Source organism: Podarcis filfolensis (genome assembly GCF_964270895.1).
Source record: "Podarcis filfolensis genome assembly, chromosome: 1".
Lineage (NCBI taxonomy): Eukaryota > Metazoa > Chordata > Lepidosauria > Squamata > Lacertidae > Podarcis > Podarcis filfolensis.
Genome location: NC_139604.1, coordinates 5,442,905 through 5,466,409, shown reverse-complemented (window position 1 = coordinate 5,466,409; position 23,505 = coordinate 5,442,905). Strand labels below are relative to the sequence as shown.

At 44.3% G+C, this 23,505-nt stretch overlaps 1 protein-coding gene across 8 annotated transcripts in view; it reads right to left on the bottom strand.

Annotated features, from left to right (window-relative positions):
- PIKFYVE (phosphoinositide kinase, FYVE-type zinc finger containing) overlaps window positions 1-23,505 on the bottom strand; it is an 80,859-nt gene that overhangs the window by 16,096 nt on the left and 41,258 nt on the right. For all 8 annotated transcript variants that reach the window (XM_083625838.1, XM_083625840.1, XM_083625842.1 and 5 more), the window contains 18 exons: window positions 23,160-23,222; window positions 21,079-21,208; window positions 20,473-20,653; window positions 19,226-19,300; window positions 18,531-18,638; window positions 16,759-16,899; window positions 15,782-15,908; window positions 13,717-14,894; window positions 12,554-12,654; window positions 10,726-10,797; window positions 9,711-9,882; window positions 7,936-8,114; window positions 7,388-7,501; window positions 6,119-6,227; window positions 4,792-4,946; window positions 3,803-3,893; window positions 1,826-1,886; window positions 252-407 (listed from right to left, as the gene is read on the bottom strand). In XM_083625838.1, coding sequence (XP_083481964.1) covers window positions 252-407; window positions 1,826-1,886; window positions 3,803-3,893; window positions 4,792-4,946; window positions 6,119-6,227; window positions 7,388-7,501; window positions 7,936-8,114; window positions 9,711-9,882; window positions 10,726-10,797; window positions 12,554-12,654; window positions 13,717-14,894; window positions 15,782-15,908; window positions 16,759-16,899; window positions 18,531-18,638; window positions 19,226-19,300; window positions 20,473-20,653; window positions 21,079-21,208; window positions 23,160-23,222 — 3,213 coding nt within the window. The remainder of the gene's footprint in view (window positions 1-251; window positions 408-1,825; window positions 1,887-3,802; window positions 3,894-4,791; window positions 4,947-6,118; window positions 6,228-7,387; window positions 7,502-7,935; window positions 8,115-9,710; window positions 9,883-10,725; window positions 10,798-12,553; window positions 12,655-13,716; window positions 14,895-15,781; window positions 15,909-16,758; window positions 16,900-18,530; window positions 18,639-19,225; window positions 19,301-20,472; window positions 20,654-21,078; window positions 21,209-23,159; window positions 23,223-23,505) is intronic.

Genomic DNA, 23,505 nt, shown 5'->3' with positions numbered 1-23,505 from the left:
GAAAAAAGAAGGCATAAGCCTACAAAACCTGAATGCTGAAAATGGCAAACTCTCAGTGATGCTGAAATGCAACTCCCTCCTCAACACCCAATTTTTGCTCACATAGTACTCGTAGAAAGGGCATATCCTAAAGGAAGAAATGCCAAGCCTCCCATGAAGATAATTCATTGAATAAATGCATTTTTGGTTACGTGGTTCAGCCGGCAGGAGGGGACGGGGAAGCAGAACAAAGGCACTCCTGAGGTTGGTACCTTCCGAGCCGCTAGCGATGTCTGCTTCTGACTGTGCGTTGGCAAAAGAGGTTCCTCCTGTCAGCTGGTCCGACACGACTTCTGGAGGGGTAGGGAGCTGAAGAAGGGAAGAGCTTGTGGAGCTTTGGCTCGACAAGGTTGTCAAGAAACGGTCCTCTGCAAAATGGGGGCGGGGGGAGGGGGGAGAACCATACACCCAGTTAATTACTTAAAAGCTGAGCCAACTTACAAGCAGCATATTTCTGAAGGCAGTCCCTATTTGCCTCTTGTGAACTATTTAGCATAGGTTGGAAAAAGGAAAATGGACACACAAATAAGCATCCCTCCCATTTTTATCACTTGCATTGCCCTTTATCTGCAAGAGGAACCAGCCAATTCTTCCTATTATCTATCTATCTTTCTACCCTTAAAATTCCAAATAGCTAAACTTGTAGAAAAATGAATGTTGCAGTAAAAGGCAAAAGATTTATATGATCTGAAGAGAAAACAGACTTTAAATAAAGAGGACTTTAAAAAAATAAACAAAAGGTAACAGCCAGGGTCAGGAGAGAGAAATAAGATCATAGGGATATCAGTAAGAAAGTTTTCTCAGCCTGAGAGAACCAAGATGCGGAAACTAAAAGAAAATGAGCTGAGATTTAGGCTTGGGTCTTCTGATGCCAGCTTATTTACTCCTGACCACGCATGACAGAACAGTCCAATTACACTGAAACAACCTTGCAATCTAAGATCTGGGGACTGAATTATTTTTAAAACAGAGATCTCAGTGACGTTGCACTGAGAGTAAAATGGGCATTTTCTTCAGCTCACTGCCAGGCCTGCACAACTTGAGGCCAAGATGATTGCAGCTCACTATAGCCACAAACGGCAGCCTGCCAGGTATTCAGCAGCCCCCCTCCCCCCAATTTTCCTGCCAACCCGGGACTGCAGTGGTCTAAGTGGGTCACAAGTTGTGTGGGCATAGCTTAACAGAGACACTGAATGAACCTATTACTCAGTTCTAGGCAGTGTTCAAATTATGGGGCAAGGGAGGGGAGTCTGTCATTAAATCAACAAGCACTGCATGGCAGTGACACGCAGATATTAATTAGCCCTTTGAACTCTTGACCAGTGAAATCTCTGCACCAGCCAGACACTCACAGGAGAAGTCTGACTTTATTCTTGGCTGGCATTTTCAGGAATTTTTTACTTGCTTTGTGAGAATATGAAAGGAGTGACAGCGTACTGCAATGGAAACAAATCAGTGTGATATTATGGGGACGCTAAGCATTCCAAAAAGCGGATTTAAGTAAGCATAAGGGTACTGTGCAAAAGGACATTTCCATTTCCACACGAGACATTTTCTCTTCCTCATCTAACCCAAGGAATATTAGCCTTTATTAATAAAGTAAGGTAAAGGGACCCCTGACCGTTAGGTCCTGTCGCGGACGACTCTGGGGTTGCGGCGCTCATCTCACTTTACTGGCCGAGGGAGCCGGCGTACAGCTTCCAGGATGCAAGCTTACTGAGGGGCATTCAGAGGCAGCCTAACAAGTAGATGAAAGGCTGAAGTTTCTTAGAGAAGGCAAACATACCTTTCTCGCCATTTTGTAGTGCTGGAGAAACATTGCGAGGAGAGGCATCCATTGAGCTGATCTGTGGAATAAAAAGTAATCTGCATTTGCCTGTTCTCCCTTGGACTCATTGGAGGCAATACGGATACCAAAACTTACACTGATATTGCTACCCAAAAGTTACCTAACCAAAAAAAGTTACTCTGTTCATTTTACTGTGAAAACTGCAGTGGGCTTCAGGGCTGCACACCTAGGCACACTTATTCGGAAGCAAGCAAGAACATAAAAACACAAGGAAAGCCCTGCTAGATCAGACAAAAGATCAGTCAACTCCAGCATCCTGCTGTCACAGGGTTCAATCAGAGGCCATGGGGAAACCTGTAACTGAGTTCCTCTCATTGGACTCACTCTGTGGGACTCGCCTCCAACAGGAATCATGCTCAGCACTGAGCCATAAAACAGAAGATGAAATAATCCCTGGAGTTTCAGGCTGTCATGCAATCTGTCAGCCCGTTTACTTGTATCACCCAGCAAGTCAGCTCATCAGCACCTGCATGGTGGGAACGCAACTACCGTATTTTTCGCTCCATAAGATGCTCCTGACAATAAGGCACACCTAGTTTTTAGAGGGGGAAAGCAAGAAAAAAAAGTCTGTGCAGAACATGTAAGCGGCTCTCGCTTTTCTTGCTTTAAAGTGAGCAAAGCGAGAGCCACTTACATGTCTTCTCTCCCGCTTTGCGCAGCTCTCACTTTGCTTGCCCATCCCTCCTCTTGCCTTGCTGTAAAAGAGGAGGAGGAGACACCGGGACAGGGGCTTTGCTTGCTTTACAGCGAGGCGGGAGGAGGGATGGGCAAGCAAAGTGAGAGCTGCGCAAACCGGGAGAGAAGACATGTAAGCGGCTCTCGCTTTGCTTGCTCCCGTCCGTCCCTCCTCCCACTTTGCTGGGAAGCCAGGACAGCAAGAGCCGCTGTGTAGCTCTCGCTCTTTCTCTACTGTCAGCAGAGCAGCACAGCGCCTCTTGCTCTTCTGGCTTCCCAGTGAAGCAGGAGGAGGGACGGAAGGGAGCCCTCACAAGGAGCCCCTTCTGTCCTTCCTCCCCGCTTCGCTGAGAAGCCAGACGCGCTGCACAGCTCACGCTCTTGTTCTGCTGGCTTCCCAGCGAAGCGGGAGGAGGGACGTAAGGGAGCTCTTACGCAGAGCCCCTTCCGTCCCTCATCCCACTACACTGAGAAGCCAGCAGAGCAAGAGCGACAGACGGGAGCCATGGCTCCGGCTGCGGAGGCATCCTCAGCTCACGACTGCAGCGGTAGCCGAGGGATCCCTCTGCCGCCCAGTGCATTCGCTCCATAAGATGCATAGACATTTCCCCTTATTGCGTGTCTTATTGAGCGAAAAATACAGTAACTTCTAGCATGTGCAGTGTTTTAGGAGCTGTGCTGGAAAAGCTCAGCCCGTGTCACATGTCCCCTCCAGAGGCTCGGGAGGGACACAAGCAACACTTGTTCATTCTGCGTACGCAAACCGGTCTCCCCCAAGAAATACAGCTCCTGTATGGAGCTGTGCCTCAGCAGGCCTAGAACATGAGTGGGGAGCCTGAACCCAGGTGGCCAAATGCAACCCTTGAGACTCTCCTCAGGCCACACCCTCTCCTTAGCCTGCTCTGGGCTCTCTCCAGGTGCTTCTGCCTGGCTGGAGCGTGTCCTTCAACTACGCAAACGCCTCTTGCTTGGCCTGGACAGATGGAGAGATGTGTGGGTGTATGTTTGTAGAAACCTGTGACTTTTCCATAGCTGGAATGCCTCCTACTGTACACAGGTGAGAATGGCACCTGTTCCTCTCTCCACTGTTTGCCCCTTGCTTTATGCACCTCTGCCAGGTGGCCTCTCTAAGGTTACTCATGAAAGGGATGGAGGCCCTGGAGCTGGAAAATGTTTCCCACCCCTGGCCTAATAAGAATTCCAGTTTCAAATTCATTACTATGAAGAACAGAAACTCACCTTGCTGTCTTCACCTTGCCTCAGTCTCCCAGGGCTAGGCGGCACTGAGGGGCGTTTCCGCCCTTTCTCTTGCTGGAAGAGATCTTGTAACCTACAATAATAATAATTTATTATTTATACCACACCCATCTGGCTGGGTTTCCCCAGCCACTCTGGGCAGCTTTCAACAGAATATTAAAAATATGATAAAAGATCAAACATTAAAAACTTCCCTAAACAGGGCTACCTTCAGATGTCTTCTAAAAGTCAGATAGTGGTTTATTTCCTTGACATCTGATGGGCGGGCATTCCACAGGATGGGCGCCACTACTGAGAAGGCCCTCAGCCTGCTTCCCCGTAACCTCACTTCTCGCAGTGAGGGAACTGCCTGAAGGCCCTGGGCACTGGACCTCAGTGTTTGGGTTGAACAATGGGGGTGAGATGCTCCTTCAGGTATACTGGGCTGAGGCCATTGAGGGCTTTAAAGGTCAGCACCAAGACCTTGAATTGTGCTACTGGGAGCCAATGTAGGTCTTTCAGGACTGGTGTTATATGGTCTTGGTGGCCACCCCCAGTCAGCAGTCTAGCTGCCACATTCTGGATTAATTGCAGTTTCTGGGTCACCTTCAAAAGTAGCCCCACACTACCTTAATGTTTACAACAGGGTAAACATTAAAAATGTTTTGATTCAAACATATATTTCAGTGGTTGTGTAGCTTATCTGTGAGCAAGATGTCTGTATGTTTACAGTGATGCCATCCCTCTCAAATTCACACTAGGGTCTACTTGAAAGACAGTTTTTGCAAAGAAATCCAGTACTTTTCAACGCCTGCGACTGACAAATTGAAAGGGAAAAAAAACCCTACTTTGTAGAGAAAGTCTATCTATCCCACAGTACTGAAATTACGCACCAGCCAGGGCCATCCAATGGAGGGGGGAAACTGCAGGGGGCTGTGTCGTGGCTGGTGATCGCAGGAGCACCAGAAATTTAATAGCTGCCACTCACTCACCTGTTATTCCAAGCTTGCAGCATCTCACAGAGGCTCTGTTTTTTGGCTATTAGAGATTCAGAAACTGATTGCAGCTGCTGGGGAGTGTCAAGGGACGAAGAAAGCATCCTAGCTTGGATTTTCTCTATCCAGTTGCGAAACTCAACTTCCTCCATCTATTCAAGGACAGGGATACAAACATTGCAATGGCTCTTCTCGGGCAAAGACCTACCCATGACCTGTCTGCAATGTCTCTTCCTAGCAAGCTATCAAACACAGATCAAACTTCCAAGAAAGGGATGCTTATTTCTGCTGAGGACTAATACCGAGTAGGCAAAACCCATCTTTTTTTAAAAAAAAAAAAAACAGCAGGGAAAGATTTACCGTTATCGTAACCAAGTACTTCAGCTATAACTCTGCCCCTACCACTACTCTTTAAAAAAAAAAAAAATTATTCATTATTTTCAATTTTATACATTTCAATAATTTTACAATCATTTTAACATTTCGAAACTCAACTTCCTTTCCCCTCTTTCTGCGGTTCCTTAAATTTATTTTTTATATTTTCTGCATACTCCAAATTAATTTAACTTAATCATTCATTCATCTACTTTAAATGTATACGCTTATAAAACTGCAGGTTATTACAATAATCCTGCCAGGGTTCCTATCTGTTTACAATTTATTTGTAAATATTCAATAAACCATTTCCATTCTTTTATAAAAAAGTTTGCTATCTTAATTTCTAATTTTTCCTGTAAGTTTTGCCATTTCTGCATGTTCCATAAGTTTCTGTATCCATTCTTCATCCATTCTTTCATCGGGACTACTTCTTCTTTCCATTTTTGGGCAAATAACATTCTTGCTGCCGTAGTGGCATACATGAATAAATTTCTATAGTTTGGATAGTTCTGTCCCTATAATTCCCAAAAGGAAATCTTCTGGGGTTTTTTACAGATGTTATTTTAAACATCTTTTTCAATTAATTATATATCATTTCCCACTACTCTTTATTGAGAGAGAACTCAAGAACAATGCCCAAAGTGCTCTCAGCAACCCCAGAAGTTATTAAACTACAACTCCCATCATCCCTAGCTAGCAGGACTAACGGCCAGGGATGATGGGAGTTGTAGTCCAACCACATCTGGGGGACCCAAGGTTGAGGAAGGCTGTCTGAGAGTGTAGAACTGCTGTCCTCCACACGCTATTCTCTTCGGCTTCATGTAAACTGCACCTTGGATCTGCTGGCTGTGATGCAAGAATCGGAAGCCTGCTACGTTTAGCAAACCTGTAACATTGCATATAATTAGCGTGCTTTTCTCCACAGAATACATCAAAAATAAGTTACCTCCTTTTGGGCAAAAAGATCCTCCATCTTCTCCTCTCTTGTTTTGCTAAAAGTATCTGTTTTCAGAGAGGTGAGGCGCTCATCGACGGCAATATATACCTGAGACACCCTAAAACAATGAGGCCAAAGTTTGGAACGGAAATGCACACCTTTCAGGTTTTGCCACAATACACCCACTCCTCCATGTCCCCATTGAGAATTTAATCTTGAATACTATGGGATGTAATTATACACCTGTTGAGCCTGAGCTACTCTAGGCACCTTCACACATGGCATATACGATACTTTGAGATAGCACAAAAGCACAGGTATCCTCACAGAAATGTAATTACATGGTAAAGCACACATGATAGCACATCTGTGCAGCTCATGGCTTTGGTTTTTTTGAAGTGAGATGCTTCACTACCCTGCAAAGCTTTTTTGCAGAACTATGCAAAATGATAAAACAAAACAAAATGCTTGATTTCCTTTGCATTACACAAATGTAATCAGAACTTGGATTTTGTGCAAAATTTCAGCTTTTTAAAATATAGTGTATACACAGCCCTGAATACATCATAGCTGTTGTCTAAAGGAACGATAAGGCATGTCAAAGTAAAGGCTCCACCTATCAGATGTAAACATTCTTGCACTGGGGTAGAAGGCTCTCAAAGTTTAGATTTTACAACTATCACAACAAAGAGGTAAACTTCTGAGATGCAAATGTGGATCTTGAACTAGGGGAAGGGCCAAGCACCATTCTTATCGCTTATCGCATCTCCCCACCAAGTCAGTCCATCTCACTGCCTCTTTGCTGAGGAAGTGGCTGGAAGAAGGAACTTAAGGGGGATGTGAAGTTCTACCGACTGCAATATGTCAACACATTGTAATTACTTTTCATAATCAAACCCCAAATCTGTATAGGGTCAGCATTATATGACCTAGCTGTGCCCACACGAATATCCCTGAACAGCTCAGAACATCCTGGAACACAAATCACAACTGCCACATCAGGAACAAACCACTGCGTTTCATTTGGAGCAAAACAAACTGCAATCCCTGGTTCAGGCAATATGCTAAGCAAAGGACCGCGGTTTGTTGCTCCAACCTGCTCTAAGGGAAAGAGGAAAGCAGGTGGCGTCTCATGGCAAACCATGAACTATCATTTATTGCAACATGAGAACACCACCAATCCAATGCAGTTAAAGAGCCGTAATGGAAATGCCATTATCAGGTTAGACATACACTAACCTGGAGGAGGAAGGGGAGAGAACAGGTGCAGATACTTACTTTTGAGAAAAATCCTTCAGGTCTTGAAGCATGGCAACCTTATGCGGAACCTGACGTTTTATGTAGATCTTGGGATTCGGAACGCACACTTCTAGCAACCGTATAGGAGAATAACTAGGAAGAGAACATAACACATCTTCAAACTGGGCCACATTGTTAACACAGGCGTCGCTTTGTATGGTGTCTGAAATTCAGGACCCCTAAATTTTAACAAACTGACTTGTGAATTGCCCGTAAGACAGAATCAGAAACGATGGTTTGAGGAGGACTGGAAAACGCCAGTTCCTGTTAACGGTGGTCATGCCTCCTGCTCAAATATGGGAAAATAGAGAGCCTGGGATACGTTGAGTTGTTGGGTGCTAATATTTTATTCAGGACAAATAAACAAGAATAACATGTTACTCCATATATTTATTGTATTTTTGATTGCAGAGGTTTATACGAATATGTATTTCTTAAAATAAAAAGTAAATAAAATCAAATCAGGCCACTTATCTCCTGAATTTGCAGAGGGAGGTAATAAACCTTTGGAAGGAAAGCCTTCTTACCTGAAAGAGGCCACCATCTGATTGTAAGAGAAGTACTGGTGGTAGTCGTGATGTATGGAGTGGCCACAGGGCTCCGCGTTGGCCCTTCGGGTGTATTGGTGCCCGTAAAAGCGCAGCTCAAGGTATTTGGCAAAGGACATGGACCAGGAGTCATTGGAAAGCGGAACTACTGGTGTTACCTGGAAAGAGTTAGTGGTTTTATCTGAGCACTTTGGCGACACGCAGAAAAATCCATCCAAGCCACATCTATGACTTAACATGAGCTTCAGCAGTTCTTGGGTGTGACTTAGAATCTACAACACGCCCGTGCATAGCTTTGATTCATACAGGAAGGAGTCAGCAAAACAACAAGGCCACACCTCGAGATAACAGTGTCACTGGGACAGAGGTAGCAAATGAAACTGCTGACTTGGAAGTCTGGCTGCAGAAAAACACAACTCTCAAAAAGCACAAATAGTCCATATTGTGGCACACTCTCTCACAGCATGAAAGCACTGCTGGTGCAGTCTGTTCACATCAATTTATTATGCTTCTGCTAGGAAATCTCACTTCTGAGCATAAACATATACGACGGGGCTTAGGCAAGCTGCTATCGCTCAGCTCAGTCACCCAACTGTATTATGGGTATATTGTTCCTTGGCCCACACGACTTTAAGAACTATGAAGTACAGCAGAAGATTAGAGAATGTAAAAAGTGTAGCATAAATGCAAAGTATCATATTCAGGCCTACTAACTTAATTTTAAGTTCAAATGCAGTATTTTTATACGGTGTAACAGAAATGATTTCACGTGGAAATGCAAAGTCTCTCTAACAAATGCTAATAGCCAGAAGCAGTTTAGTCATGCTGGCCACATGACCCGGAAAAGCTGTCTGTGGAAAAACACTGGCTCCCTCGGCCTGAAGCGAGATGAGCACCACAACCCTGTAGTCGCCTTTGACTGGCCTTAACCATCCAGGGGTCCTTTACCTTTACCATTACTCTGCTTAGAAAGCAGCTCTTTTTAAGAAGGGTGATCTTCACACATCACGAGTGGATAAGAATGCTGCCCCAGCAGTTCATGAATTATCAGCTTTTAAATTCCATCTTTGAGGGTCTTCTTCCCCTGCTCCCACAACAAAGGTCTGTCAAGAAGTCCAATCTATGTCTCATGGGCTGCAAAGCCAGTTCCAAAAGCAGCATCTCCTTGCCCCACAGGCATGAATTCTGCTTCATATTGGTTTAGTATCCCACTGCGCAACATTACCAGGTTCCCTCTTAAAAGCCTGGATTTGCAGACCCACCTCAAACCCTGGTTAGAACTGTGCAAATCTGAACACTAAGCTAGGGGACAGGGATAAATTGGGGGTTTTCCTGAGGGGGGCGGTCTCTTCATAACAGAGTCCTGTAGGCAGTCGCTATTATCTTGATAGCAAAACAATACAAACGGTATTTGGTATGATTAAACAAAGTTTTTGACAAGCAAATGAAAGGTACAAGGCTTAAATTTGCCTTGAATTCAAGGCTTAAAGACATCTTAATTAAGGACATGCAACCTTGCCCTTCACAGATTACTTTGAATTAAAGGCAGGAACTCAGAAGAAAGGTGGCCTTTCTGTAATTTTTGTGTGTTCAGCTTGGACCCCCCCCCCCACCTCCATGTTTCTGGCCCCTGCCTGCACCTTTGCTAAGCAAGCATCCACACTCAAAGTCCACTTCGTGATACAAAAGCTTGTGATAACCGACTCACCCAAACAAAACAAAACCACCACCGCAGAACGGAGATCTCTCATTACCTGCTTGCACATCCTACACCAGGAGTAGGTTAGAATCGTGTGCTGATAGCCCGGCACTGGGGAGTCCAGTTCCTTCAGTATGATCTGGACGCAGCCTTGCCCATGGACAAAGCGACGGATGTGGTGCACCATTGGGGTATCACAGAACATGCTTGGGCACTGGTAGGAAGGCCTGGGAAGAACAAAGGGCAAAAATGTGAAGCAAACATCTTTCACTTGGCAACTAGGAGTTGCTGGACTACAACGCTCAACTGCTTCGACACTGGGGAACTTGCAGTTTTGCAAGGGCCACAAATGGCTCCGCCTGCATTTGTGAGGAGTCAGATCTTTGAGTGTGGCAGCAGCTGTGCTTTGTGAACTCCCTGCTTATTGACGTAAAGCTGGCATCCTAGCTATATTGTTTTGGACACCAGCTGAAAGCTTTCTTTTAGCAAGCCTACTTTAATTTCTGGGGTTTCCTTCAGCTTTGCTGATTTTATCTGTGTTTGATTGATTCTTATCATTCTTGACTGCTCAGAGATACTTTTTCCTGATTTAAGTGGCATATCTATGCTTTGCTAAATAAATAAAAATAAACCACCGGCCATGCTGGCAGCGCCTGGTGGAAGCTGGGAGTCCAAAACATCTGGAGGGTCACCAGAGAGCTCTGAAGGGTCTGCTGCTTCCTTCTTTTATTTTATGCTGTGCCTCTTTGCATTATGAAGACGATCTATGCACTTCCTTACAGTGGCACATTGGCTGTGTCTGTACAGCGTGAGAAAACCTTGCCTCAGGAGGCCTGCTCAAGTCTTCTCCACATAATGGCAGCCTTCTTCTTGCTTACTGCCTCCATCCTTCTCCAAGCATTGAAGAACACCTCAACTTTCTCCTCTGTTCAACCACTATGGTTCAAGTGTTTATATTCAAGAACAGATGGTACTTAAGAAAGACCACTTTGAGGGGGTTTTTATATACACTCAAGCAGTGTATAAATTTTATGAAATAAATGAAATCTAAGAAAGTTGAAATTTCTTACCTGAAGCAATACCTTTCTAGAAACACACCCAGAGTGAGGTCATTCTTTCCATAGAACTCCATAACCACCATCCTAAAGTGACCGAGAGCAGAACAATGATTCTTTGGGTGGTTTGAGAATGGTTGTCGAATACATTCCTATAACGCTCAGGGAGGCCTGTACTTTTCCTGACCAAAGTGTGGTTCCAGAGACAGGCACAGGCTCCATAAAAGCCATGGGGGGATCAATCACAGACACAGCTTGAACTTACTCCCCATTAATTATCAGCTTTAAAATATGTCACAATGTAGCACCTGCAAAGCTGCTGAGCCATTTCCCTACATCCATCATCCACGGCCATTATCTGGGGATAATATCATGATACATGAGCTGTAAGGTTGAAGAACACTGGTCTAAATTACAGCATGGTGTGGAAGCAATGTGGCTATCCCATGCTTCCTTACAATGAGGAAGAAAGCATGGAGGATGCAGCATTTGGAAAGAACACTCTACCTAAATGTGAAAGGCACAGGTAATAAATGCACTGCATTGGGAAATAGCTATACTGGATGTTCCAGCTGCAATGGAAGATGCAATATTGAACTTCCACCAGCAGAGGGTGATGTCTTGCAGCAGCAGCAAGCGGACTCAAAGGTAGCACAAGCTGCAAGCAGCCAAAGCACAAAAACATGCAATTGTGTTTTCACTGGCTTTCAGGACTAAGGTCTTAGGTGGCGGACCCCAAGAGGTGTTGCCTCAGGTTGCCCCTGGTCAGGACCCACTGCCTGGTCGCTACCTGGTCAACAATGCCACCAAAAAAATATATGGTGAAAAATTAAGATAGTAGTTCCCTACTGCATGCTTGAATTAAAGGGGAGTCCAGGATGGGAGGCCAGGGAAGACTACTGATCTGGGTGATACAAGGTACAGGTAAAGGTAAAGGAACCCCTGACAGTTAAGTCCAGTCACGAATGACTCTGGGGTTGCGGCGCTCATCTCGCTTTACTGGCCGAGGGAGCCGACATTTGTCCGCAGACTGTTTTTCCGGGTTATGTGGCCAGCATGACTAAGCCGCTTCTGGCGAACCAGAGCAGTGCATGGAAACGCTGTTTACCTTCCCGCCGGAGTGGTACCTATTTATCTACTTGCACCTTGAGGTGCTTTCGAACTGCTAGGTTGGCAGGAGCTGGGACCGAGCAACGGGAGCTCACCCTGTCACGGGGATTCAAACTGCCAACCTTCCAATCGGCAAGTCCAAGCAGCACAGTGGTTTAAACCACAGCGCCACCCGCGTCCCTGGGTAATACAAAAGTATGCCCAAATCTTAGAAATGGCTTAATTTTAGAAAACCAATTATTTCTCCAATTAACATTGAAAGGGTTGCCTGTACACTTTTGCTTTGCATTTGAGCCTTTAGGGAGTTTTAGGTCTTGGGCAGATTTTTTTAAAGGGTGCCACACATCTGCCTCCTGACTATACTCTTAAAGCAGTAAGTGAGGAATGCATGTTTTACTTCCCAGGCTGGGAAATGGGGGTGGAAGGAGTGGCTCAAATTCCCTACACAGGGCGATGGGGTGATCTTCCTCACTGCCTGTCCTTCGACATCCTCCCTAACTGAGAGTGCTCTGGGAGGAAATGGAGGAGAGTTGGAGGTCTTCCAGGTCTTTGTGCAAGTCCCCTAATCCAATAAAAAATACCGGTCTGTGCTCCCTTACAGCCCCCCCCGCCCCTCCAGTTACCCACTGCACAGCTCCCACCTCGACTTTACACAGAACGGGGAAAACTAACTGATAGTTAGGAAACATTTAAATTAGGTGAGAGGGAAAGCAAAAGCAAACCAGTGTCGCACCATGGGCTAACGCAGGCACTTGGAGCATTGCTGGATTGGGCTGAAGAGCTGCTGAACAAGACGCAGAGCCTCTGATGGTTTGCAGGGCTAAGACAGTCCACCTGGCAAGACACATCCCAGGAGAAATAATTAACACACCTTAGAAACTGAGATATGAAAGCTTGGAGCTAAGTGGCACCTTGAACCGAGGTTATGGGTACAACAACGGAATGTCTAGGCGCTCTTTTTTATAAGAATACAAAGCTGAAAATGAATGAACTGCAGCTAAAATATTACGTTCATTTTTCACATGGTCTAGTCCTTCCCCTGCCCACCCCCCTGATATTCTGAAAAAGGGTCTCCTCAGTCTTGAGAGAGTAGCTGGAAGTGGGGAGGCAGAAAAGGGTCCTCCTTTCCTTCCACTCTGCAGTTTTAAACTGAAATCTTAGGCGCAGTGCTGAGCCCAGAGCTCAGAAACTGTTCGCGCTAATGAAATTCCCTGTCGCAAAATGCGCCTAGAACAGTGGGAGTTTCTAACACTGAACGCACCACTTCCACTCATGCAATAGTATCGTTCAGGAAGTAACAAACGGCCTTAACTCCAATGCAATTCAAACCAGATTTTTTTTGGGGGGGGGGACATTGTACCTTAATTTGTACAATTGCCCAAGGTTATATATTCTACTGACAGGTTTTATGAAAGCAGGTAAGAGATTTTGGAAATTATCACTTTGATAATTTTGGAAATTATCACTTTGGAAATGTATTTTTCACTTGCACATGAATAATCTGCCCCACCCTCAGCTTCCCTGCTTTTCTATTTATTTTTATAGCCGTTAGGAACATAGGAAGATGCCTTCTATCAAGTCAGACCACTGAATCTCCTTATCTGCACTGACCGGAAACAGTTTTCCAGGGTTTCAGACAAGGAATCTTTCCCAGCCCTGCCTGGAGATATTGTGGGATGAATCTGGTGTGGAAACAGGGTCTTCATCCACAGATCCTTACACACGCACAGAGTTGTGTGTGAAAATTCTGTGCATGGCAGTTTCAAGACGTTTAAGAAATGCAGCTGGAGTTTGAGCATCTCTGTCTAAAATCAAACTCTGCTTTCTTTTAAGATTTGTGATGAAGGGGGCAGGCCATCCCTCTAAAACCCTAGACAGTGTATTGTAAGTGCTCACTTTATGAGACCATAAGGATTCGTTCTGAATGAACCCTCTGTCGTCGTCATCACTCCTGAGTCCAAATTTCATGCCGGACGCCTCTTTAGAAGACTGAGCAAATGGGTCCGAGTCCTTTTGCACAATCCTTCCTCCTCTGGCCCGGAAGTCGGCCAACATTCTGGCCAGGCTGTGGCTGCTGTTCAGATGCTCAGCGATTCGGGTGCTGACAAGCTGGTGGGAAGGTAATATCTGGACAGGCTTGGCCGGGACGCTTCCATTCATGCCTTGCAAGCCAGACAGGTCCCTTAACAGCTGCTTCTTCCTTCTGCTGTCCATCTCCTTGTACTCCTTGCTGAGCCGAGGAGACACATAGACCTGCTCCAAGAAATACTCCCTGGTGGGGCAGCGCATGCCTTTCTCCGTCAGCAGAAAGGGCTCGCGGAACTTGATCACCGGGGAGGCGCAGAGGATAATGTCCTTCAGCTCTTGCTTAAAAGCCAAAGAGAAGGTTTTGAGCCGGTCTTCTGAAGACGTCACTTCCTCTGTAACATACAATCCAGTGTCATCCTGCAGAGGGTCCCGAAATTCCCTGATCTGACTTTTGGGCTCCTGGAAGTCGTCCATGTGCCTCAGACTCTCCAGAGGCTCACTGTCCAAAATCCCCAAGTGTTGGTCAGTCAGCTCCAGGGGTAACAATGTCTCTGGCACCAACACAGGCGTTACAAAAGGGGCTCTATATGCAGAATTCATTAAGAAGTGCAAATGTTGTTTCTGGGGGGCAAATGCTTGTAGATCGCCCATCTCCTGGCCCTCCTCTTCTGTCAAAGTCCTTTGTTCCAGGGAGCCCATCTCATCTGAGGACACCAATTCTGAGATAGCGGGCAGCTTGTCGGGGGCCCCGTCTGCATCTTTTCCTGCTGTGCTGCTTTCTCTGTTCAAAGTATCTTGCTGTCCGTTTTCTTCCTCCTGCCCTTCAGGCAGACAGTGGAAGGAGCCATGTCTGGCCAGCACTGGAGGCATCGCAAACTCATCCATAAGGAAGGAGATCTCCAGCTGGGAATGATAAGCCACACAGATCATGAAAATAAGGATCTCCTTCACTCGAGCCAGCTCGTAATCCCCCGCGCCACGCAGCTTGATGGTGCAGCCCAGGTGCTGGGGGCAGCCTTCGAAAAACATCAGCGTTTTCGTTTGCTCTGGAAAAAAAGAGGAAGATAAAAGTTGTGCTCGTTTCTCTCTTTTGGTTAAAACTGGGCGGGCTCTTTAAGTGGTCAGCTGGTATATATATCCCAGAGTTACAAATGGCTTTAGATCTTTTTCAGGCTGGCCTTCCCCCACATTCCCTATTGCTTGCAGTCATGTGTCAAACCATACGGATCCCTGCAGCCACTTCCATAAAGTAGTAATGCATTTAAGCTGTTCATTAAAATTGTTCATGCACTTCGAGCCAAATGCAAAACAAGCAAAGGTTTCATTCATTCCTTTATTAAAATATTTATATTCATTAAATATATTCTAGTCATTTAAAAAAATCTGCATCGTTTACAACACCTCTGCATAAAGCCATACAATAAAAACCCATTAAAAAGCCAGGAGATCATGGATGTAAAGGAATATTCCCTTAAGAGATGAGGGAAGAATCGTTTTAGTGAGAAAGGAAGGAAGTGCTAGAAATCTGCCTTGATCAAAACCTTTAGAAAAGCAGGAGTTTGGTGACAACTGAAAAAAAACTAACATAAAATTATTAAACCAAGTGAAAAATAAAATAATAAAATACAAGAAACCCATGATTTTAAACCTTGCCCCTGCTGTGAACTCACGACATGGCCTGAGGGAAAGCCACTCTCTCAGCAGACCTACCAAAGGGTTAGGGTAAGAATTACAAAATCCAAAACACTTTGGACACTCAAAAGCACTACATAAATGCTACGTATTATTATTATTAGTGGTGCCAGCTCTATAGAATTTACTTTGTTATCACATTAATCATGACGCTGCATTTCAAAAAAGCCCAACTCTGTTAAAAAGGAGGCACAGCCAGCCCTGTTTCCAGACAAACAAGGTTAGGACTTGGATCACTCACCATTAGGCAACTGAAACACTTGGATGTAAAATTTGTGGCAGGTTCCCAGGTGTGGTTTGGTCAGCAACTGATCCATTGACATTAGCACATCTCCTTGAGTCATCCGGCTTACTCTGTCTAAGACGTGCTGCAAAACATTGATAAAAAAAATGCTATGCATTTACTTAACTTAATCCAGGAGAGAGAGAGAGAAAGAGAGAGAGAGAGAGAGAGAGAGAGAGAGAGAATAGGCTATGGCATAAGACTGCAACCAAAAGCAAGTTATCAACGAAATCTAAATGGTTTTACATAAATTAAGAATCCGAGATTTGCCCACAGGCCACAGCACCCACGTGCATAATTAGATCATTTCTACATTTTCTGAAAATTAATCTGCTGTGCTTTTTTACAGCATTTGTGATGTTGTGACAAGGACTGGAGAATGAGAGAGGTGACAATCAGGGAAGATACTGGTTAACTGAAGGAATGGCAAGGGAATGCTGTGTAGTCCATAAACTATACCCCAATCTTTTGTTTAAGTCTTCCTTTGGAGGTCTGATCTCTGACAAAAAACAATCCACACCTTATGAAACCATGAAATCTACAAACCATTAAGACAAAAAAGGAATATTTGAGAGACCAAATTTCACGACACACTCTGTAGACAACAGGTGACAGAGAACCCTTGCCCCTCAGCAGATCTACCTCATGGCATTTGATCCTATTCAGGGCAAAGTACCACTATCAGCATTTGTTAAATTATACTGATGTGGAAATACTCCCAAGGCTTTTTAAATTTTACATTATTTGTTGAAAAATAAAAAGTAGAACATCAGAAGTGCACAGAATAAGACGCAAGAAAAGGAGAAGAAACAGGAAATAGTACCCATGTAGAAAACAAAACGGGGGAGAAAAGGTATTGTGTACATCACCCAAAAAAAAAAAGGAGGGAAAACCTGTTGCTGAACCATGATTTCATTTAGAATTCTAGCACTTACCGGCTTAACGTTAATGACCAAAGTGATGCCATGTTCCAGCAGCATGTCTTGGGCAATACGGGACACAGTTTTTTCAACCAGGACCAGAGTCGGCCTGACATCCACTATCCTCTGAACATAGTTCTTCAGGAACTCCCTTTCCTATCATGGCAGAAGCAAGAATTGCAATCATCAGATGCCAGGCCCTACATGAGGACTAAAAGCATGTCTAAGGCTGCAAACTTAAAACATGCTTACTCAAGAGTAGTTTCCCCCCCTTAAAACTAAACTGACGGTTCAAGTAAACACTAACCTAATTCAGGTTTTATGCACTAAAACAGAGCACTTAAGGAATTGGATTACTGACTGACTAATAAAACAGGGAGACACAATGCTCATGAATTTCAGCAGTTCTGAAATTAGTACTTTGGTATGCAGAATGGTGTTGCCACTGGTGTTCTTAATTTTTTTGAAAAAAATATTTTTTTAAGAAGCACTAAAACACCTTGGTTACAATATTCCCAGATTAAATGTTTTCCATAGCCAGAGTTGCTGAGAGCAGATGTATGGTTCCAATATCCTTGGAGATGGTCTGCGTACTCTTCACCCCCTGCCCTGTTTCTGGAGTTAACCATGACACAATATTATGACATGCTCTTATGTCAATGCTAGTTTTACCTAGAATTGAAAAACCCAACTTCAAATTCTGGCTTCAAGCTGTATCAAGAGCAGCTCAGGTCTGCGCTAGACCAGCATTGTTTTCCCAGCAAAGCTGGTGTTTGGATGATTTACCATTGGAGCTGGGGAAGAAATAGCAAGGCTGCGATCTTAAGCATACTTACAAGATAGCAAGCCCCAGTATATAAAATTCACACACCACTTAATTGTAAAGGACTTCAAAGCCGTTTACAAAAAGATACAATAATGACATCAATAAAAATCCACAACCATGCCTTAAAATATATGAAAGTTAAAATACTAAAACAGATTAAAATTACTTTTTAAATTCTCAGTAAACAAGTACAGGACTGTGTCATATGTGTGCATACCAAGATCCTCATATGGCTCTTGCATACTGGTATCGTTAAAAACCTCTCTCATTTGCTAGGTAAGCTTTCACAATGTAATGTGTAAAAAAAAGGTAAAAGACCCCTGGACAGTTAAGTCCAGTCAAAGGCCACTATGGGGTTGCAGCGCTCATCTCGCTTTCAGGACGAAGAAGCTGGTGTTTACCCACAGACAGTTTTCTGGGTCATGTGGCCAGCATGACTAAACCGCTTCTGGCACAATGAGACACCGTGACGGAGGCCAGAGCGCACGGAAACGCCATTTCCCTTCCCGCCACAGCAGTACCTATTTATCTACTTGAACTTTGATGTGCTTTCAAACTGCTAGGTTGGCAGGAGCTGGGACAGAGCAACGGGAGCTCACCCCGTCGTGGGGATTCGAACCGCTGACCTTCCAATCAGCAAGCCCAAGAGGCTCAGTGGTTCAGACCAGAGTGCTACCTGGCGTCCCTCTTTCATAGAAGACTATTAAAAGAATATCATAATGAACTGAGCAAAACACCAGTCCGTTTTCAAATCAGCTGCAATTGGCTAGTTCTGAATAATTTCAGGGAATATGTGGTTTGCCATAGTCTCCGTGCTTTGCTGACTTGAAGCACGGAGACTATGGCAAACCACATATTCCCTGCAATTATTCAGAACTAGCCAATTGCAGTCACGAATAAGCCAACTCATTAGACTGTGATAGGATGGTAAAAGAGGATAAAAAAAGCAAACTATCCCAACCTGAAGGACAATGGGATCTATGCAGGTAAACTTTGTTTCCTCTCGGTAGAGATATTCGATGGAGCACTTCAGCATAAGAATTTTGGGGTTTTTGATACAGGAGTTCATCTAGAAAGAGAAAAGGTTGTTAAATGTATCCCTTCACTATTTCGTGTTGAAAGATAGAGCGATACCTTCCCTTAGAAAGTGCAATAGGAAGAGTCAACAACTCAGTGGCAGAGCGAAAAGGCAGCATTGCTAGGCTGCCAAGGCAAAATGTGGAGGGGACCCCAAAAAAATCAGGATACGGGCCAGTCTGCTAGTTAGAATGTGAATTCAAACCCAATACGTTTTTGCTCAAATGAGCCACAATCAGCCAAGTGGGAGACCCTCTTGGGACCTTATGACATCAGTTAATCCTTGTGAGGGATTCTGCTTTCCTTAATCCTGTCTGAATCTGAACCCACATTAAGCCAACAACCTATTTTCTATGTTTTTGGCTGTTCTTATTTTATCTGTAAGCTGCCTTCAGTCCCTGTCAGGGAAAAGGGCAGGGCATAAACAAACAAACAACTTCGTAGTAACAGTAAGTGGGGTAGGGAAGATTAAGAGCAAAAACTGTTACAAAACTAGTCGACTAGGTACTATATCAAACATTAGACGTTCCAAGTCCTCCATGCTACCATATTATATAAACTGACATAGCTGCACCATACCTTTTTATGTGCTATGTTCTTGGTGCAAACAAAGCCATTCACCACAACCGAGTCAAATTTTTTTCCACCTGGAATCTGTCAAAACAGTAAGAATTTTATTATCCATGGATCTCCTAATTTTCCCAGTTTGTGTTAAAAAGCAGGAGTCTTTTTAAAAAAAAAGTATTTTCTTTTCCCTCCTAACATCAATAAGCTAACTAGAAATAGCCCAGATAAATGTAGCTTCCATTATTTCTTGCATGAGGCTCAAATGGGTAATTCAGGCATCCAGTTTATCGTGAGAACAAAATACGTAAATTAGGTTCATTTGTAGCACACAATTAAAATTATTTATTCCAGGAAAGTACTACTTTTTAAGGAATATGACATTTCCCCAGCACTCACAACTGCAATATATTGTCAACCAGGAACATCTAGCTAAGGAGGCCACTGGAATTTGAAATGTTGCATGAAGTGTAATCATGCAAACACATATTTAAAAACAGCTCTCCCCTGCTGTTAAGCACAGGAGTACCAAAAAATGTCAAACTGATGACAGGTCCTGACCATTAAAAAAAAACGCCTTTCTATTACAAAAGTAGGTTGCCTTTTATGGACATGAATTTTAGCTACATACTACTTTTATTCCTGGACTAATCAAATCTTATTTTATTATTTATCTTTATTATGGATAGTCTAAAAATGTTCATGCTAAGTAAATGTTCAGCATAGTGACCTGTTTTAGTTCAAGATCATGCCTAGGAAATGGTAAAGGAAAAGGGGGTGGGAAAATCTAAATTCAAAACAAGGTCAGAACTAAGAGATGATTGAATACCAGTCAATGTAATTAAACATGGGACACTTGGTGGGAGCTGGAAATAAGCTGCAAATAATTGCCACTTACAATATTGTTAAACAGAAGCAATGGGAGCTGAATGCTAGAGTTTTCAAAAATGATCAAGGGTTAGTTCAGGTGTGAATGACTGGCGAGTTGCCTCCCAAACATTTACCCACTAAGCCAGCAAGTTGCTGACATAGCCCTGCGCTCGTACAACCATATGAAAGTTAAAATACTAAAACAGATTAAAATCACTTGGCAGACACCAAGAAGGAGGTTTATCAAGCGACTGGCTTGGAGGGTGGCAAGTTCTCTGGCAGGCATGGGCTAGTTTTGGGATATGGAGGTGCCATCATTCTGAAAGCCAGCACAAGCCTTGAGCAGCCACCTCCCTTCTCGCTGATCCCCCGTTTCCCCCACTTGAACTCACTTTTTTGATATGGACAAACTGACGGATGTCCATGTCATCGTCCCTGTTCTTGACGTCGGGTCGGACCGTCTGAACCACCTGGCAGACCACGGGCACGATCATATCCCTCCAGGAGAGAGACAAGGACTCGTTGTAGAGCAACTGCTGCAGCAGCGCCATCATGTGGTTGTGATTAGCTGAGCTGCAGAGAGAGATTTGAAAACATGGTTAAAGTTCAGGAGATGGCAGAGGGAGGGAATATCCTCTGGAGCCATATAGACCTGTTTGCCTGACAGTGAACTATGCCTGTGAAGTAGCTACAGCAAGCCCCTGTAAATCCCCAAAATAATCACTCCAGGCTCCCAAAGCAAAGAGGAGGGCAGATTCACAAATTTAGGGGCTCCATTCTGGATTTGTGTAGGGTTTAGCCTTTCCTTCTCCAGAAGATATCCCGCAAGGCAGCAGAGGTTTAAGGTGGGAGTTTTCCTTCTCCTAGACAGACTACCTTCCCAGGCTGAGGAGCCCCACCTGCCTCTCACGTCCCTCCCTGCTTTCTTGACTGTTTGTCTCATTTGCTCAATCCGCCAGAGCCCGTCTTCGCAGGCAAGGGAAGGGAACCCAACTTACAGCAGCCTCTCCATGGCTTGTTTTTCCCCATTCTCCTCCCTCAGAAGGTCCAGGCTGCTGTTGTGCCAGCCCAAGGGTGTGAAAAACAGCTCTTTGGATTTTTCTTCAACTCTCCGATTGAACAGCGACTCTAAAAAACACAAGTGGTGGGTGGGAGGGAAGTGGTAAGATTACACTTTAATCCATATACAGTCGTACCTCTGCTTACGTATCCTTCCGGTTACGTAAACTTCAGAATACGTAAGCGGCAAACCTGGAAGTATATTTACGGGGTTTTGCTGTGTGCGCATGTGCAGAAGCACTCTACTGCCGTGCATGCATGTGCAGAAGCGGTCTCTCCAGTTGCAGAAACCTCGGAATCCAGCCGGACCTCTGGAACATATCCCATCTGCAACCAGAGGTACCACGACTACAGTACAGTGGTACCTCGGGATGCAAACAGCACCCGTTCTGGGGCCCCGTTCGAATCCCGAAGCGAACGTAAGCCGTGTCCACGCGTCTGCGCATGCACAGGCCACGTTTCGGCACTTCTGCGCATGTGCGTGACGTCATTTTGATGGTCTGCACATGCGCACACAGCAAAACCCGGAAGTAACACGCTCCGTTACTTCCGGGTCACCACGGAGCGCAACCCGAAAATGCCTAACCCGAAGCGTATTCATCCCGAGGTATGACTATATGTGTTTTTTTAATCGATTTAACTTCAATAAAGCATTTTTTTTTAAAAAAGAGAGAACTGTAAGTCTTATTCTAATTGGTGAGTTAGAAAATCACAGGGTATCAGACCATGGCTTAATAGCCTGTTTTATTTCAGTTGACTATTGTCAGAGCAAGCTAAATATGGCTGGAACGGTAATTAGTTCTAAAATTGAAGCTTTCCATCCCTTTCACTTGCACAAGGAGGAGCCAAGAATACATGTGCCCAATGCTTGCCTAGGCTGATTCCCATAATGCTAAATCATACCATTTAAAGCAGGCATCCCCAAACTCGGCCCTCCAGATGTTTTGGGACTACAATTCCCATCATCTCTGACCACTGGTCCTGTTAGCTAGGGATGATGGGAGTTGTAGTTTCAAAACATCTGGAGGGCCGAGTTTGGGGGTGCCTGATTTAAAGGGTTGCTACAAGAATGTGGATAAATCCTTCTTGGAGGAGGATACAGTTCATAAAAATGAAAAAGGATGTCACAGGAATGTCACAATGGCTTCCAGATGATTCTTCACAACACACATTTTCCACTTTGGTGATGTCTGAAAACAGTCCTATGTCTAGCAGCTAGAGAAAAGAGGGGGAAGAGAATACTGCAAAGAGGAAGATTTCCTTTTATTTTAGCAGAACAGTCCAGAAGCACCATGCAATACAAACAAAGAGCTTACAACAATGATCTCTGAATCCAGATTAATTTCAAAAGGGGCTACTGTGGTAGGAAATCATCTTTATATTTAAAAAAGTAGCTGTCGAAAATATACTACCCACTGCAGCTAATAATACACACGTTTTAAAACATTGGTTGCGGTATGTTTGTGTATTAAGGAGAGGATATAAAAAGTATAACCGTATATACAGAAGAGTCTTTCTTTAAGACATTCTTCTAGTTAAAACTATTCTGCAGGACAACTTTTTAAGCTGCAGTCAAGCAAGTTTCTTAAAAGCCTACGGCACTTGCTTCTCTGCTTGGCTAGCATCTGACGAAACCCGGAAATAGATATTGACGTAAGTTGGATGACACAAGGGGGAGGAATGTATCTCAAGCGCAAGCCATCAGTTCAAGCGAGTGTTAGGTAGCTTCTTTTCTGTGTTTAGAGAGAGAAGCTTAAAACAGAACGATCACTCGAACTGGAAAAACAGACCCCAACCCCCAGAAGCGTCCTGTTTCATCATATTCACAGACACAAGCAGAGACTTGTACAGATTTCATCAAGCTTTGGGGCAAGAATATTTGACGTGTTCAAAACCCTTCAGCAAAAGGAGAGAGAGAGAGAGAGAGAGAGAGAGAGAGAGAGAGAGAGAGAGAGAGAGATGTTCACCCAACATCCAAACCCATGTCGAAGGGGGAACATTCTTCCGGCATTCAACTCACCTTTGATAAAAGCGTCGCTTATTGAGATCATCTGCTGCCCTCCGTTGTCGGCAATCAGGTACTCTGAAAGGAGAAAGAAGTAGGAAGATGGCAGGAACACAGGGCTATAATCATATGGCTTACACGCCCACTCCACAAGAGAAAGAGAGGCATGACTCATGCTGTATTTTTAGTCACTGTTGTAGTAACAACTCCAAAATGTTCAAGTGAAGGGAATCTTCGTTTTCTTTCCTTGTTTTGATGACGTGTCAAACAAGGCATTAAAGCAGTTCTGGAACCAGATTGACATGGAAGAGCCCATTTGCCAATTTACACATGTTCCACGGCTTCATGGTCTTTTGACGTG